At 37.2% G+C, this 14,167-nt stretch overlaps 1 protein-coding gene across 1 annotated transcript in view; it reads left to right on the plus strand.

Moving 5' to 3' along the window:
- LOC101851570 (A-kinase anchor protein 9) overlaps positions 1-14,167 on the plus strand; it is a gene marked incomplete in the record, with an annotated part of 155,691 nt that overhangs the window by 130,940 nt on the left and 10,584 nt on the right. The window contains 9 exon segments of the mRNA XM_035969062.1: positions 2,122-2,288; positions 2,655-3,503; positions 4,400-4,453; positions 4,967-5,029; positions 6,654-6,683; positions 9,032-9,127; positions 9,680-9,841; positions 10,401-10,586; positions 11,182-11,433. Coding sequence (XP_035824955.1) covers positions 2,122-2,288; positions 2,655-3,503; positions 4,400-4,453; positions 4,967-5,029; positions 6,654-6,683; positions 9,032-9,127; positions 9,680-9,841; positions 10,401-10,586; positions 11,182-11,433 — 1,859 coding nt within the window.

Raw genomic sequence — 14,167 nt, forward strand, 5'->3', positions numbered from 1 at the left:
GGAGCTTTGTTATTGACACATTTATGACATAATATTGCAATTTTATAAGACATTTTAGCTGACACGGGAAGCCAATGCAACGTTCTTAACATGGGAGTGTTACACACAAATGGCAATGAAAGCCTTTTTTTTTCCACACTTAAAAACCGGGGGACGCCCCCCCCCCCCCCATACCACCAGTTTTATAATCCCAAATGCTTGCCTCTGATGGGCATAACTGTTTGAGAAGAAACCGTTCTTCAACTGGACTTTCAGTTTTAGTATTCATGTCTTTCTTTGAAGAAATGATATTAAATGACCAATTCTGTATATCTATGTGTCATTAATCCTTACTTGTGGAAAACAGTATTTTTGTATGTGTCTAATTCTGCGCTTCAACTGCCTTGAGTAAAACATCTTGTGTTTGCTCTTTGCTATCTCTGTCTCTTATCAGAAATGAAAAATCATTGAGCATGCCTCAGCTGTTGTTGTCATTCATTCGTGAGTAATTTATTACAAGTCCACATGGCCCTGGCTATATTTTATCATATATCTTAGCAATCATGTTTATACTTGTTTTAATCAATACTAATCATACACTCTCTCTCTTTTTCTTTCATGCATGTTCATATACACACATATACATACACACATACACAAACACACACACAAACACACACACACACACACGTACATATACACACACTCTCACACGCACTCACACACACACACACAAACACACACGAACACATACACACACACACTCACACACACACTCACACACACACACACACACACACACACACACACACACACACACTCCACCACCTATAACACAAGCTCTCGCACACATGGACTAACATGCACACACACACAGACACAAAGACTCTCACACACACAAAAACACACACACAAACACACACGTGCACACACACACACACACACACACACGCACGCACACACACGCACACATAACACACACACACACACACACACACAAATGCACGCACAGGCGCAATAGCAACGTTTAGGCATACACACTTGCAAAAACACACACGCTCACAAATGTACAGACTTAAGATAAATTTGTAACTATAGACTGTTCAATTTTATTTCCCCTAATTCATTTATTGATATTTTCTGTGCTGGTCTGACACATCAATAGCATAACTCCCAATGGAAATCAGTAGGCAGTTTACTACGCTGTGTACATCTGTGACCGAGGCACCAGCTGTTACTACTTCACTGTGCTAGACTCTGCACTCTATTAGCAAGCTTTTTGCACATGTGCTGTTTCAATGAGTCAAATAATGCATGGAGAGAAAGGGAAAATGAAGATGGAAAAATCCCTCAGTGTATATATATAATTGTGTTGACGTGTGTCATGTTATAGGTTTAATCATTTCCTACCTGCACATTCCTCTGAAAACCATCTTGTTGTTCAGTTCTTACGTGGTATTTTCTAGCTTTTGGAAGGCTTATTCAGTGCATTTACACATTTAAACTGACTCAGTTTCTCACAGTTGTGTGGAGTACAGAAAGTTTCAGTTTCATTCATCATTGTGCCTTTCTATGTATTTTGTGAACTAGAAAGTATTTCTGCCTGTGAAATGCAGATGTATCTAGGTTGAAGTTCTACCTTTTTGGACTGCCACTTTTTTTGGGCGATTGTTGTAGGATTACAAAATTAAACTGGATGCTGCCGTAATGTTTTGGTTAAATACGACCAAGTTTCAGACTTCTGAATCTGATACTGATGTGGAAAGTTGTGGAAGCAGTAACAGAACTCTGACTAGTGACTCAGGTTTGGATCAAAGAAATACTTTTTTTATCCTACTATTTGGGGGTGCTAGTTAAAATGTTTGAATACCATGTGGATGGTATTTGTTTGGAGGATACTTTTAATGTTAGTTGATTGACTTGAACAATAAAAGGTTATCCTGGTTTTTGGTGAAGTGACTTCATTCTAACATAGGTCTCAATGAATTCTTGTGTGCATGTGTGCATGCGTGCGTTTGTGTGTGTGCTTGCATGCGTGTGTGCGCGCACTAAGAAGTTTTTGTTGTTAGTACGAGAATGAAGTTTTCCCCCCCCCCACAAAACAGTAGATTTGAAAAGTTTTGTTTTGTTTTGTGTCCCCAGACTCAGGTCCGGAGGGTGATTCCCTGTCAGCCCGTCCACTCCATGGGCTGGCATCAGAGAGAGTCCTTCAGTCAGTTCGCGGCATGCAAGATGGAAAGGCTGACCCCCACAAACAGGGAGGTGCCCAGAACCTCGGCCTCGCTCACAAGGAAGACTTCGTTGTTCAGGTGAGTGCTGCAGTTTGTTTGTGAATTTGAGATAGTTGTTGCTCCAATGACTGGCTAAAGGGGAATTCACACTTATGTTTAGAAAAGTGTTGTGCAAATATTCAGATCAATTTGTTAGAAACGCGTATAGAAATTGTCTCAAATTGAAGTTCCCCCAGCATAGATGATTGGTTCGCTCCTTCCTCCCCCTCCCTTTACTGTAGATGAAATTTAAAATGCAAATATGAACTTAAACAAATGACTTGTTCGCATGCATAAGTCTTAATTGTCTAGTGCATTTTTAGTTAAATATTCCTAAAAATAACATAATAGAAATGTTGTAATTTGAGTTGTAATTGTGATTTTTTTGTTTCCTTGCACTCACAGTCCGCCCCTGTCACAAATACGTCTGCCCAGCCACGCAAGATGTCACAAGATGATGACAGTATTGGCAGCAGCGGCAGTGGCCAATCTGGACAAGCCTCTAGCCGGGAGGAATCTCATTGGAGAGCTATCGAGGCCAGGAAACCCACGGCCGGGGGTGGCTCGCGGGGAGGAGCTATACCCACGGCCGGGGCGACGTGGGCCGGCCACAGTGCCGAGCCCCGACACGGTGGTGGCAAGTCTGGTGTGGAGGAGGAGGAGGTCACCATTGGCCTTCACCTCCCCTCCGAATCGGAGCACAGCAGCTACCACCGAACTACACAGAATGACACGGACTCATCTAACGGCCCAGTCCCGCCCCCGAGGCGAGGACGTGTTCTAAAGGCCGCCAAGAACTACCACGCAACGAGTAACAATGGCATCAGCAGCGGCAGTGAAAGCAGTGATGGCCAAATGGCCTATGAACTTTCCGGACCCGCTGCGGCCGCGAACAAAAAACATTTCGCTAATGACAAATCTCTACCTTCTCCGGCGAGAAGTGATGAAGATCTGCTTCAGCAGCAGACAATGCAGAAACAGCGAGCACCCTTGACACGTTTCGGAGAGGACTCCTTCTACCTGCCCAGCTCCGCCCAGGAGGGCGTGGACAGCCTGGAGGATGACGAGGCACCGCCGCCTCTCCCCTCCACAGGCCCCCCGGGGATTGAGGTGCATGCCACCTCACCCCGGTACTCGTCCGATGATTCTATAGGCGGAGTGTCTAACGAGCAGGATAGAAGGGACTCCCTGGATAATTCCACAAGTGGAATGAGTATTCGAGAACGTATTGCCATGATTGAGAAACAACTTCAGGTAAGCAGGTGTCTCATATCTCCTTCCATGTCTTTATTGCTTGTTTTGACTTTTGTAGTTGTGGGTAACTGTGAATATGGGAATATTTGTTGTGGGTGAGTGGCAGGTGCTCTTGTGTGGTTTGCTCCTTCATTCCCATCAAACATCTATCGTCCTTTTCTTTCCTTCTTTTTTTGTGTTTGTTACTCTCTTGCAACACCTCTAATCTTTGGCACTTGTATGACCTTATTGTGTTACAACTTCCATATAACGCTTACTACAACAAAGAATATTTGTATAAATGAAGTTGTTAAAACAGATTTTAATGGTTTCAATGACAATAACTAGTTGCTGTTCTTTTATGTTGGTATGATTTTTGTGGCAGTTGTGATGAGATGAAGGGATGGGTATAAATAATGTCTATGGTGCTTGTTATTCTTATCTCAGTCGTTAAAGTTGTGAACATTACTTTAGTTGTAACACTTATAATGATGCTTGTAATGCTTTTAAAGGTAGTGGCTATGGTCTTTGCACTGTGGGTTGTTTTGAAAAGCATGATAGTGTTGAAACTGTGTTTGATGTAAATGTAGTAAATAAAGAGATATCATAATGATCATTGTACTGTTAACTCAAAACCCTGAAATGAATAAGACTATAATTTAGATCCTGCACATTCTACACACTCTAGCTGATGAGCCAGAATGAAACTTAAGCCTTTTGTACTAATTTTTTAAAATATAGTTTAAAAACTGTGTTATTTTGTGATATAGCTCAAGGGGAAAGACTATAGTGTATTAGTTTTTCACTTTTTTGAAAGAAAAAAGGGGAAGTAGTGTTAGATTAGATAATGTCTTTGTGTTCCAACTTATGATAAGGTATTAAAACTTGCTGTTTTTTTTTCTTTTTGTTATATTCAGTCTGATAAAAGTGGTCGAAGTGATGATGACCAAGTCTTTTACTGGAAGAAAAAGGTAAGACGAAGAAGAAAGAGTTATTTCAGCGTGGTATTATTTGGCAAGATAGTTGTTAATTTGTAATCAAAATGCCCATTGCCATGAGTTGGTGATAATGAAAAGATTTCGTTGACTCCATCAACTAGATTCTATCGTAACACTTTCCAACTTTTTAATCCTGGTTTGATATATTATAATATTGTGCAGTTCGTACTCCTTTATAAAATTCGTTTTCAGTTATTGAGGTCTAAATAGGCTGCTTGGCTTTTTAAGCTTTGTAACTGTTCTTTATAGTAAATTACACATATATTTTTTTGTATGAGAGTTTTGTGGTAATTAGATGGTAGCACTGGTAGGCTCTATGTGAGTATTTTTCTTTTGCTGTTTCTGTTGGATTCTATAATTTCTCAGTGCAAGATAACTGTTATAATGTGATGAATTTTTCCATAATTTAATAAAAAAGGCATTCGTAATTTGATACGGTCAATGACAGTTCATATTGTTAATTTGCTCCTGTGTTTTTCTCCACAGTCATCTGAAACTTTGAAGCAAGCTGAAGGCCTTGAGAAAGACAACAAACATCTCAAGGAAGATGTAAGTTTTCTTCTCCTTGTTCCAGCACTTGCACATTGTCTGCTGTTAGCGCGTAGACGTGTTCCCATCATCAGCTCCTCAGACTCTGAGCTGCCGTCTTGTGGCAGTGTAACTAGCTGTTTGTGTGTGTTCCCATATAACTCCTCCCTGTCTCCCTAGTGTCACGTTGTTCCGAGACAGGTGACTGTCTTAGTTGTGAATATGAAATATATTGAAATTTGAGAAACAAACTGAAATTCAAAGTTAGTTTTGTTTTTCCACCTAGAAAACTTGAATTAACTGAATGATTTGATATTTCATATCTCAAATGTCACGGGAAGTAGTTATTATACTCAGTAGTTTCTTAAAACTTGTCTTTGTGTGTGAAGATGACGATTTTGTTACTTTGTATGGCTGAGAGAATATTTCAGGTTCCTTCTTTTATTTCCTATTGTGCATAGTCCTACCGTCGTAGGTTCACTTACTTTTATCTTGTGAAAACAATAAGATAAAGTGTTCCTATTGGTGATAGTACTTATAGATGAAATGTGGGTGGTTGGTGGACGCTCTAGTGTGGTTTGCTCCTTCTACTTCTTTTATTTGAGTGTTTCTATTGTCCTGATCTGCTTCCTAGTGCACTAAATGTCGTTTTACTTACTTGCTGTTTTGGTACTACTCAACAACGAACGCAGCAACAAATTGTACGTAGTGGTTTAGAGGTTCTTAAAGCTTTGATAGTCAGTGGCTGCTTTGGGTCCTGCCGGCCAGTGAGTGATCTCCATGTTGCTGATGTTGTGCAGAATTTACAGTGGATGTGTAGAGAGGGTGGAGGAAAAAGAAGCAACTAAATGTGAAAGTACTAACCCCAAAAAAGAGCTTTGTTTCAGTTGTTTTGTGTAAATACATGTACTGCGCTTTCTGATGAGTATTCTTTCAATACAGCAAAAAACTATTTTATCATTTGTGTATGCATTTTTACTCCTGACATTTATGTCACAGCTATTGTATCATACATGCTGAAAGCTCATCCGTGTGTGGGATATATCGGTTTTTATTTATTTTTTTCTAACAGTACTTATAATGATTTTTTGGGGGGTTTAAATTAAGCCCATATCATTAGCATGAGATAAGTTCTATTTTTTGTTTTGTGTGCAGTCTAAAAAATTAAGGAAGAAACTTCACTGAGGTACCTGTATTTTTCTTCATTTTTTAATCCTCCCTTACGTGTCATATAGCCATGTGGGGGTTGTGGATGGCTTGAGAGCTACTACTGTCTGGCCTAGCTTTGTGTATGTTGTCCGTCATTACTGCTTCTCTAGTCATCAACACATTGGGGCTCTCAGTTTACTTATCTGGGCCAGCCAACAAATGTTACATTGCTTAACACCAGCTAAGCTGACAGTTTATTTGTGCTCATTCCAAAGCTAGCTTTCTAATCTCAGCACCACTGAAAATACTGCTACTTGCAAGAATAATATGAAATAGATGAGCTATAGGAAATTAATTTTGACATTTACAGCTATATATTCTTATACAGAATCCATATTTACAGATTGTAGAAATATACCCATTTTGTTTTCTGTGTAAATAGTCCTACACTAGCCCCTATTCTTTGCACTGTACTAACAAGTTGTATACTGTATAGTTGCCTCCTGCCTTCAGGAGAAAGGAGAAGGTAAGGAGAGTAGAATGCTACGCCCCCCCCCCCAACCACAGACACGCCTGCCCATCTGTACCATAAAGTATCACACAAAAGCACATAAACATTCACTTTGAGTTATATTAAGGATATTTTTCTTTTAGTTGACTATCATTATTGTTCACCCTGCATGCTTCAGTCCTCTGGGTGTTATGTATTATACAGGAAAGTTATTTGTGTGTCCTGGAATTTTGTTGACCGATGGTTGTGGCATCAGTATAGCTACATACCTATATGATACGTGTTTTCATGTTTTGTGGAAACTGTTATCTCTCCATTGCTTCTGACAGAATGTTGTTCTGCATTTTCTGTTTCCTCACACCTTTACTTTGCTCCCTATGTTTTGTTAATTCTAATAATATGTTGTCTTTCTATCAATGTGATGATCTGTTGTGACTAATAATCGATGTGACTGTCTGTCTTGATCTCTTTAGACATGCATAAAGGCTAAAGTACACTCGTTACTCAAAGTCGCGTATTTCGTTATACAGATTTGTAGAATAGATGGTCTTAGGATTGAATTTGAAGTCCCTATTTATTTCTCATCCCTCTTTCATATTTTTATTTTGGAATAAGAATAAAACAAAAATCTTTACCTTTGATTACTTGATATATCCTAGTTTAAATGTACTCTACTTTAGCATTTTTTAAAAAGTAAATGAATCATTGGACGCTATTTCATACATATACATATTTTGTATTGGTACTGAATTATATCTTCTGCACTACAGTTGTGCCCTCATTTTGTCAGATGGTTCAGAGAACCCCAATATTTTCTGTAGTTATACACAGCCATTTCAATAGTATTTCCCTTTAACATGACCCACCTTTTGGTCTGCTTGTCTTCATTTGTGCCATTTTTATCCTCATCACATCCCCTCCCCCCCAACCCCCCTTTCATTGTTATGGTTTTGTTGCTTTTATTGTGTGACTGGTTTTCATTTGGTCAGGAACATATTATGTGAAGTATTAAATGTTTGGGGGATCTAGTTGGTCAGCGGATCAGAAGGGCTAACATTGTGCATGTGGAGTGAATGAATGGGTCTTGGGGGATGAGAGATTTAGAAAGAATTGATTCCCAGCATTGTCTAGTCGGTTGTATGGGTACTGCTGTGTTTTGGAGACTGTGGTTTCCATAATATATATATAATACATATATATATATATATATATATATATATATATATATATATATATATATATATATATATATATGTATATGTATATGTATATGTATATATAAACCATATATGTGGGTGTGTTTGTGTGTAAATGTGCATGCATTTACATAAATGGATACAGATGTGTATGTGTTTTTGGTATTTTATGAACATTTAGCATAGGAAAGTATAAAATAGACTTAGAAGAAGAATTACAGGCACTAAACCGGATATTGGTTGGAGTGTATTCAGTGTAATGTGAGCCAATGTAAAAACATACTGAATGTATATTTATCACACGTCTTGAATGTTCACGCTGAAGAGGAAGAGTGGTATATTCAGTCAGTGCATTCATTTTTTTAAAGCAGAACAAAATGTGTTTTAAGTCTTCTTAATGTCAGACCATACTTTGGTGATCTAAGAACTGCACAAAAGTTTCCTGAAACTATTGTATATTTCTGACTTTAAAATATCTTAGAAATAGCCACTAGTGGAGCAAAAATATTGTTCAGTATATGATTTCAGTTCTGTTGGATTTTCTTTACAGCACTTGCTTAGTCACTCCTCAGAAATACTGTCACCCTCTCAAACCAATTGTATAAATTGCTGATCACATAATTATTTTCTCCACCACTCTTCTTACCTCTGAAATATTTACTTTTCTTCACGCATAGCTCTGTATCTTCACTGATTTGAGCCAGCACATTTTGGTGGCGGGTTGCTACTTCGTCTCAATGGAAATAATACTTCTTATGAAGTTGTCACATGTTTTAAAAAATTAATTCACATCTGCTCGATAGAAGGGCAATTCAGAAAAATAAAAGATAAATATTACAGCTTTGAATAGATTGGAGAACTGAGATATTTCACCACAAAGGTCCAGCTTGTAATCAGTAATGAATTTTTCTCTGTTGAAATCAACCCTTTCAAAGTCTTTATTTGTTTTAAAAAACGTGATACACACTAACTGCATGGATATGTACTTGCTACTGCATTCCGTCATTATGTCAAGTTAACTCATATTTATGTGAATGTCCTGTTGACTGAGGGAACAAAGTTGGTTTTTTTTCTTTCCTCATTAGCTGTAACTATTCTTGGTTGATGAGGAAATTTAAGATACTTTTTTTTCTTTATACTACTTTCCTTTTATGTATACAATTTCAGATCAACAGACTAGAAAAGGAACTTGAAGAAAAACGTCGCCATATTAATATATTAGAGTTATGGCTTTCGGGCATTGAAGACTTATTGAAAAACAAGGTGAGTCTAAGTCTTTTGATTTTCATAAGTGAAAAATACAATTATTCCTCCTCTGTATTATTGTTTTTATGTTGTTATATCAAAAAGATCCACTCTGCCAGTTATTATGTGTCCTTGTGCTTTGGAAAATCCACATATTTCTTTTCTTATAAATCAATCAAATTTTGTGGGTACAAAATCTAAATGAGTAATAAACTGATGACATTTTCGTTTTGAAGGTTTTTTTTATTAGTGTGAGTTTTGGGGATTTTCTTTTACTATTCTGTGAACACCATTTTGTTTTTGTTATAATTTTTAATGGCTTGCTTGTGGTGGGTTGATTTGAGCTTAGTGGTATTACCAAGGTTATAAAGTCATGAAAGGGCTTTTTACAATACCAATCACAATGAGTCTTGTCTTTCTGCTTGAAGTGTCCACCACTTTCTTAGATTTCATCTTTAATAAAGGGACAAGATTTGTGACACAATTTTATGACTTCTGACATCAGTTTGCCCTGCAATAGAAAAAAGCTTCTGAATCCAAGAAGTCTGATCAATCTTAATTTGTCCCCAGAACAAACAAACTGATCGAGAAATGGTCGAGCAGCTGCAGCTGGATTTGAGCAAGCTGCGGCGAGAGCTCGGACAGGTTGGGTACCGCAGCCAGGATGCTATCCTTGACCCTGCTGCCCTTAAGACCGAGTTGGAGCGCAGGGAACGAGAAATCATGTCAAAGGTTAGACATCTTGGCCTTTTGTATGAAACAAACATAACAGCGTGCTTATGCACTTTCTTTTATTTGCTTCTGATCAAGTTGTCACTATAATTCAGTAGGCATATTGCTTGCTAACATTGTTGGGGATGTTTTTTCTGATACTGTATCAATTTTACATATTCCTTTGATGGATGATGTGGGTTATTTGTCAGTCTTGTCAATTTCTATGCTCCTATAGAAAAGTTAAAGTTTGTCTTCATCTCCTCCTCCTCCTCCTCCTCCTCCTCCTCTCTTCAGTGGTGGGGCATTTATTTTTTATTCAAATCTCTCAATACCATATCCTTTTTTTATGTTGCTACAGTCACCTCTGTTCGCTATAGTTGGGGATATTTCAAGATTGTTAGAAAAATCTGCATATTTCAGTTGTTTTTATCAATCTACTAGTTTTCAGGCGTTTGCCTTTTAGTCCTATACCTATGAACAATAAAAAATATGAATGTTGCTTTAAGCGTAGTTGATTGTTAAAACTGAACTAATAAGAAAAAATCTAACAGAATTACTTTGGTTGTTTTTTCTTCAGAAAACAGAAGTAGAAGTGGTTAGTCTGGAGCTAAAGCGCTGTCGTGCGGAGTGTGACAACATCGAGGGTATGCGCCGCAACGCACTGGACTCACTCCGTGGCTTGGAGAAAGAGCTGGTCTCTCTACAGGACAGTGAAAAACAGCTGAAGGAGACCAGATCTCAGCTACAGGAGCTTAAAACAAAGGTCAGTTGGTGAAATTCTGATAGTTTTCAACTAGTGTGTACTTTTTTAAAATGATTTTTTTAATTTTTAGTATGGACATCTAAGTGTAGGCAAGGTTTTTAAAGTTTTTTTTAAAGAAGCAAAGCCATTATTTTTCCCTGCTTTCCTGTCAGTAACTGGTTCCTTTTCCTAAAAAGAAAAAAATCCCGAAAGTAAAGATAAAGGTAAATACTGTGTCTGCACAGCTAAGTATAGCATTTAATGTCTCTGTGACATTAACTTGTCACCACTTTTGTGGCACTCTATATTCATCAGTTACCTTTCCCTGAACGAATGACAAATGACACTGTTGTTCTCAACTCCCTCTTTTGTCTCTTCCTTTCATTCAGTGTCAGTTACGAGTTGATTTTTCATAACATGTATGTACAATTGTGATTGGTTTTTGCTTTTCCTGTTGTGATGTTTTTTAGTGACAGAATGCTTTGAAAATATTTAGATTTCTAACACATGAATTTAAAAGTTGAAAGGCATTTTTCATTTATGAACATGTGAGATCTGGTATGCAATGTTGGCAAAATGCTAAAATCTGCAAGCTCAACCCACACATTTCACGCAGCACGAGGACAGAGGTCAGGACCTCAGTGAGGTCATCTCACAGAAAAGTGAGCTGGACTTGACCCTGCAGAAGACTATAGCTGAGCGTGACCAGCTGAAGGTCGAACTGCGACGCGCTGAGCAGGAAATAGAAACCCTGAGGGGCCACCTTGAGGAGACAAGAACGAAACTAGAAGATTTGTTCCGTGTGGATGCCAAGAATTCAGCTTTGGAGGAGCAGTTAGGGTCTCTAAATTCTTTGCTGATAAACCGGGTAATTCAGAGCACAGCAGACTTTTCTTATGCTTGTCACATAAATGGAAAGGGAATGCTTACTTTTTTATTTCAAGAAATGTATTTACAACATGCAGATTGTTTGCTTTGGTTCAGGTTTATTTTGTCAAAATTGTACTGTGGGAAATGGATAAATTTGCTGAATGATCAGTGAAGTATAGTTCTATAAAGTGAGTGGAATGCAACAAATAGTTTTTAGCTTCTAGCTATCTTCAGCTTTCTGATGAGAACAGAAACTTTCTGGCAGTTCTTGTTTTATATATAAATGTATATTTTTGTTAATTAAAGATAACCCAACATTTTTTCCCCGAAGTCTTAAAAATCCGTTAGCTATTTGAAATAGTTTTAAGAGAATATAAATTTATTCTCATCTGCAAAAGACAATTTACATCTTGAGAAAGTTTGAAATGCAAAACAATTTTTCTTTAAGATCAAGAACAAACAGTTCAAATGTACTTTTAGTCTTCCATGGTGCCTTTCTGTGACAGACAGTCTGCATGTAATGACTTTGTCCATGCCTCGTTTGTGTCACTCATTATTGTTGACACTTCCCTTGCGCCTAGGCTAACAATGATAATTGTAATTTATGAAAAGCCCCATGGACACAATCTACTATTAATCACGGACGGGCTATTTTGACATTGACAATTAGGGCCAACACTGGCTGAGTAAGATACAACATGCTGTGCTCAACAAAACCTTCCCCAAGAGAGACTCAGACTCGTATCTTACTGTGTGTAACAGTGAAGAGCCTACTGACTCCTGCTGTCAAGGTTCAGTGAAGTTTTCTGTTTTACAAAAGTGACAGAAGGCCATGTTCCAATTGATGCTCAGTTTAAGGCTTGATTTGTGTTTTTATACACATGATCAACTGCCTTTAGGGGTGGGTAGGAAGGGTATATATATATATTCATCAGCAGCAAGACACCATATAGCCGAATGACCTTGTTTAGATATTCTGTGCGCAGGAGAGGTGTTGATACTTTCTACTTAGTATTGTTGATGTACTGGCTTTCACATTATTGTTTTATCTCTTCTTATTTGTAGATTTTGTTGCCACATTTGTAACTTCATTCAAGGTTGCGGTAATTTGGGAAAGGAATATACTTTTCTTTCATCATAAATCCCTACTACTGTGCTGTATTAAACATTCATTTTCTTTGTTATTGATATTTTTATGTGCCTAAACATTTAACACATATTGAATGGTAAATTATGTTGTTGTTTTTTTTATTTAAAAAAAACTTTCTTAAATTAATTATTTTTTTGTGATGGAGAATATGGTTTGCTTTTTCTTTGATAGTAAGTAGTTTCTCATTAAAATTTACATGCATCGTTGTGAATATTGAAGAACAACTAATTTATACAATGAAAAGTCAACCCTTTCGAACCAAGATGCACGTTTAACCCTATCCATACGCCCTGGGGTCATTTTGTACCCCCGGGGTTGTATTCTTCACATTTTAGAATACTTCTAGTTTGAAGATCTCTTTGAAATGCACAGTATTTCTCAAAAAATCATATTGACAGACTACTATGCATAGCATACAGATCGGATTAACGAGTAAACTTCCTTTTTGGAAAATGGTGGCCCAGAGCTCCCCATGTCGTATGGATACGATAGTAAAACATGACGTACGGATAGGGTTAAGATAAGTTCTAGTAACTGCAATAGGTAGTTGTTATGTATACTACAGAAAGCTTAGAAATCCATTAAAAATTTTTTTACATGCGTACATGCTCCAGTACGTAGAAAGAGTTTATGTGCAGTGACAAACCAGCGAAGTGTTCCCTCTGGAAAAAAATATCATGTGAAAAAATTGGAAACAATGTAGCTCAATCATTGTTAGTTACTGAACAGATTACTTTAATTCTCTTTTTCAGCTCAATGATATTCAGGCCTCATTAGGATTTAACATGTTCTGTACCAGCACACTGTCACAAATTCTATGAGTGCTGCTTTTTTAAAAATTGAAACTATTCAGTGTATTCCTTGTTTTCAGTTTATGTTGGATAGGCTAACTGTCTATTTTTTTTCTTTTGGTTTGAGTTTTTTTCATGTTCAGGTGATTGTTTGTATAGTAAGTGCAGAGCTTAAGAGTTTATTTTGCAAAGGTTTTCATTTCAGAATTTCAATTTTTTTTCAGATGATTTTTAAAGAATATGTTTTTTTATGTGTAAATCATCTCTTGCTGGAAGGAACTGTAGCATTCTGCTTAATTATGATTTGCCTCACTACCGTGTTTCACCAAATGTCTTATATTTTATTTTTATCCACTGTTTTATAAATGCGGCTATTTAAACTTCTCAGCCAAATTGATGTTCATTTCATGGCTCTCACACTGAACGAGAATGTATCACAATGTATACTAACATTTTGTCTCTCACTATTTTTTTCTGTATTGATCACAATGTTATTCAAAGTTGTATCCATTTACAGTGTTTATTTCAAACCAGATGTGTTATGTTTCTGGAAATGAGGATTCTTAAATAATAGGACTTTATATTTCTTTTGGAAGAGGGGAATTTGAGGGGGGAGGGGGGAGCTGTCAGAATTACTTATGTCATTTTCTTTTGAAAAAAAAATTAGTGGTGAAAAGTAAGTGGCTCCTTTTTCTTTATATTATCCCCCTATTATACCAGTCTGTTATATATTTTAACTGGGATTTCTGTGGTCATTAATGTACAAGTATGTTTTTCTTCACCTCTAACAA

This window comes from Aplysia californica, unplaced genomic scaffold (genome assembly GCF_000002075.1).
Source record: "Aplysia californica isolate F4 #8 unplaced genomic scaffold, AplCal3.0 scaffold00110, whole genome shotgun sequence".
NCBI classification, from domain to species: Eukaryota; Metazoa; Mollusca; class Gastropoda; order Aplysiida; family Aplysiidae; genus Aplysia; species Aplysia californica.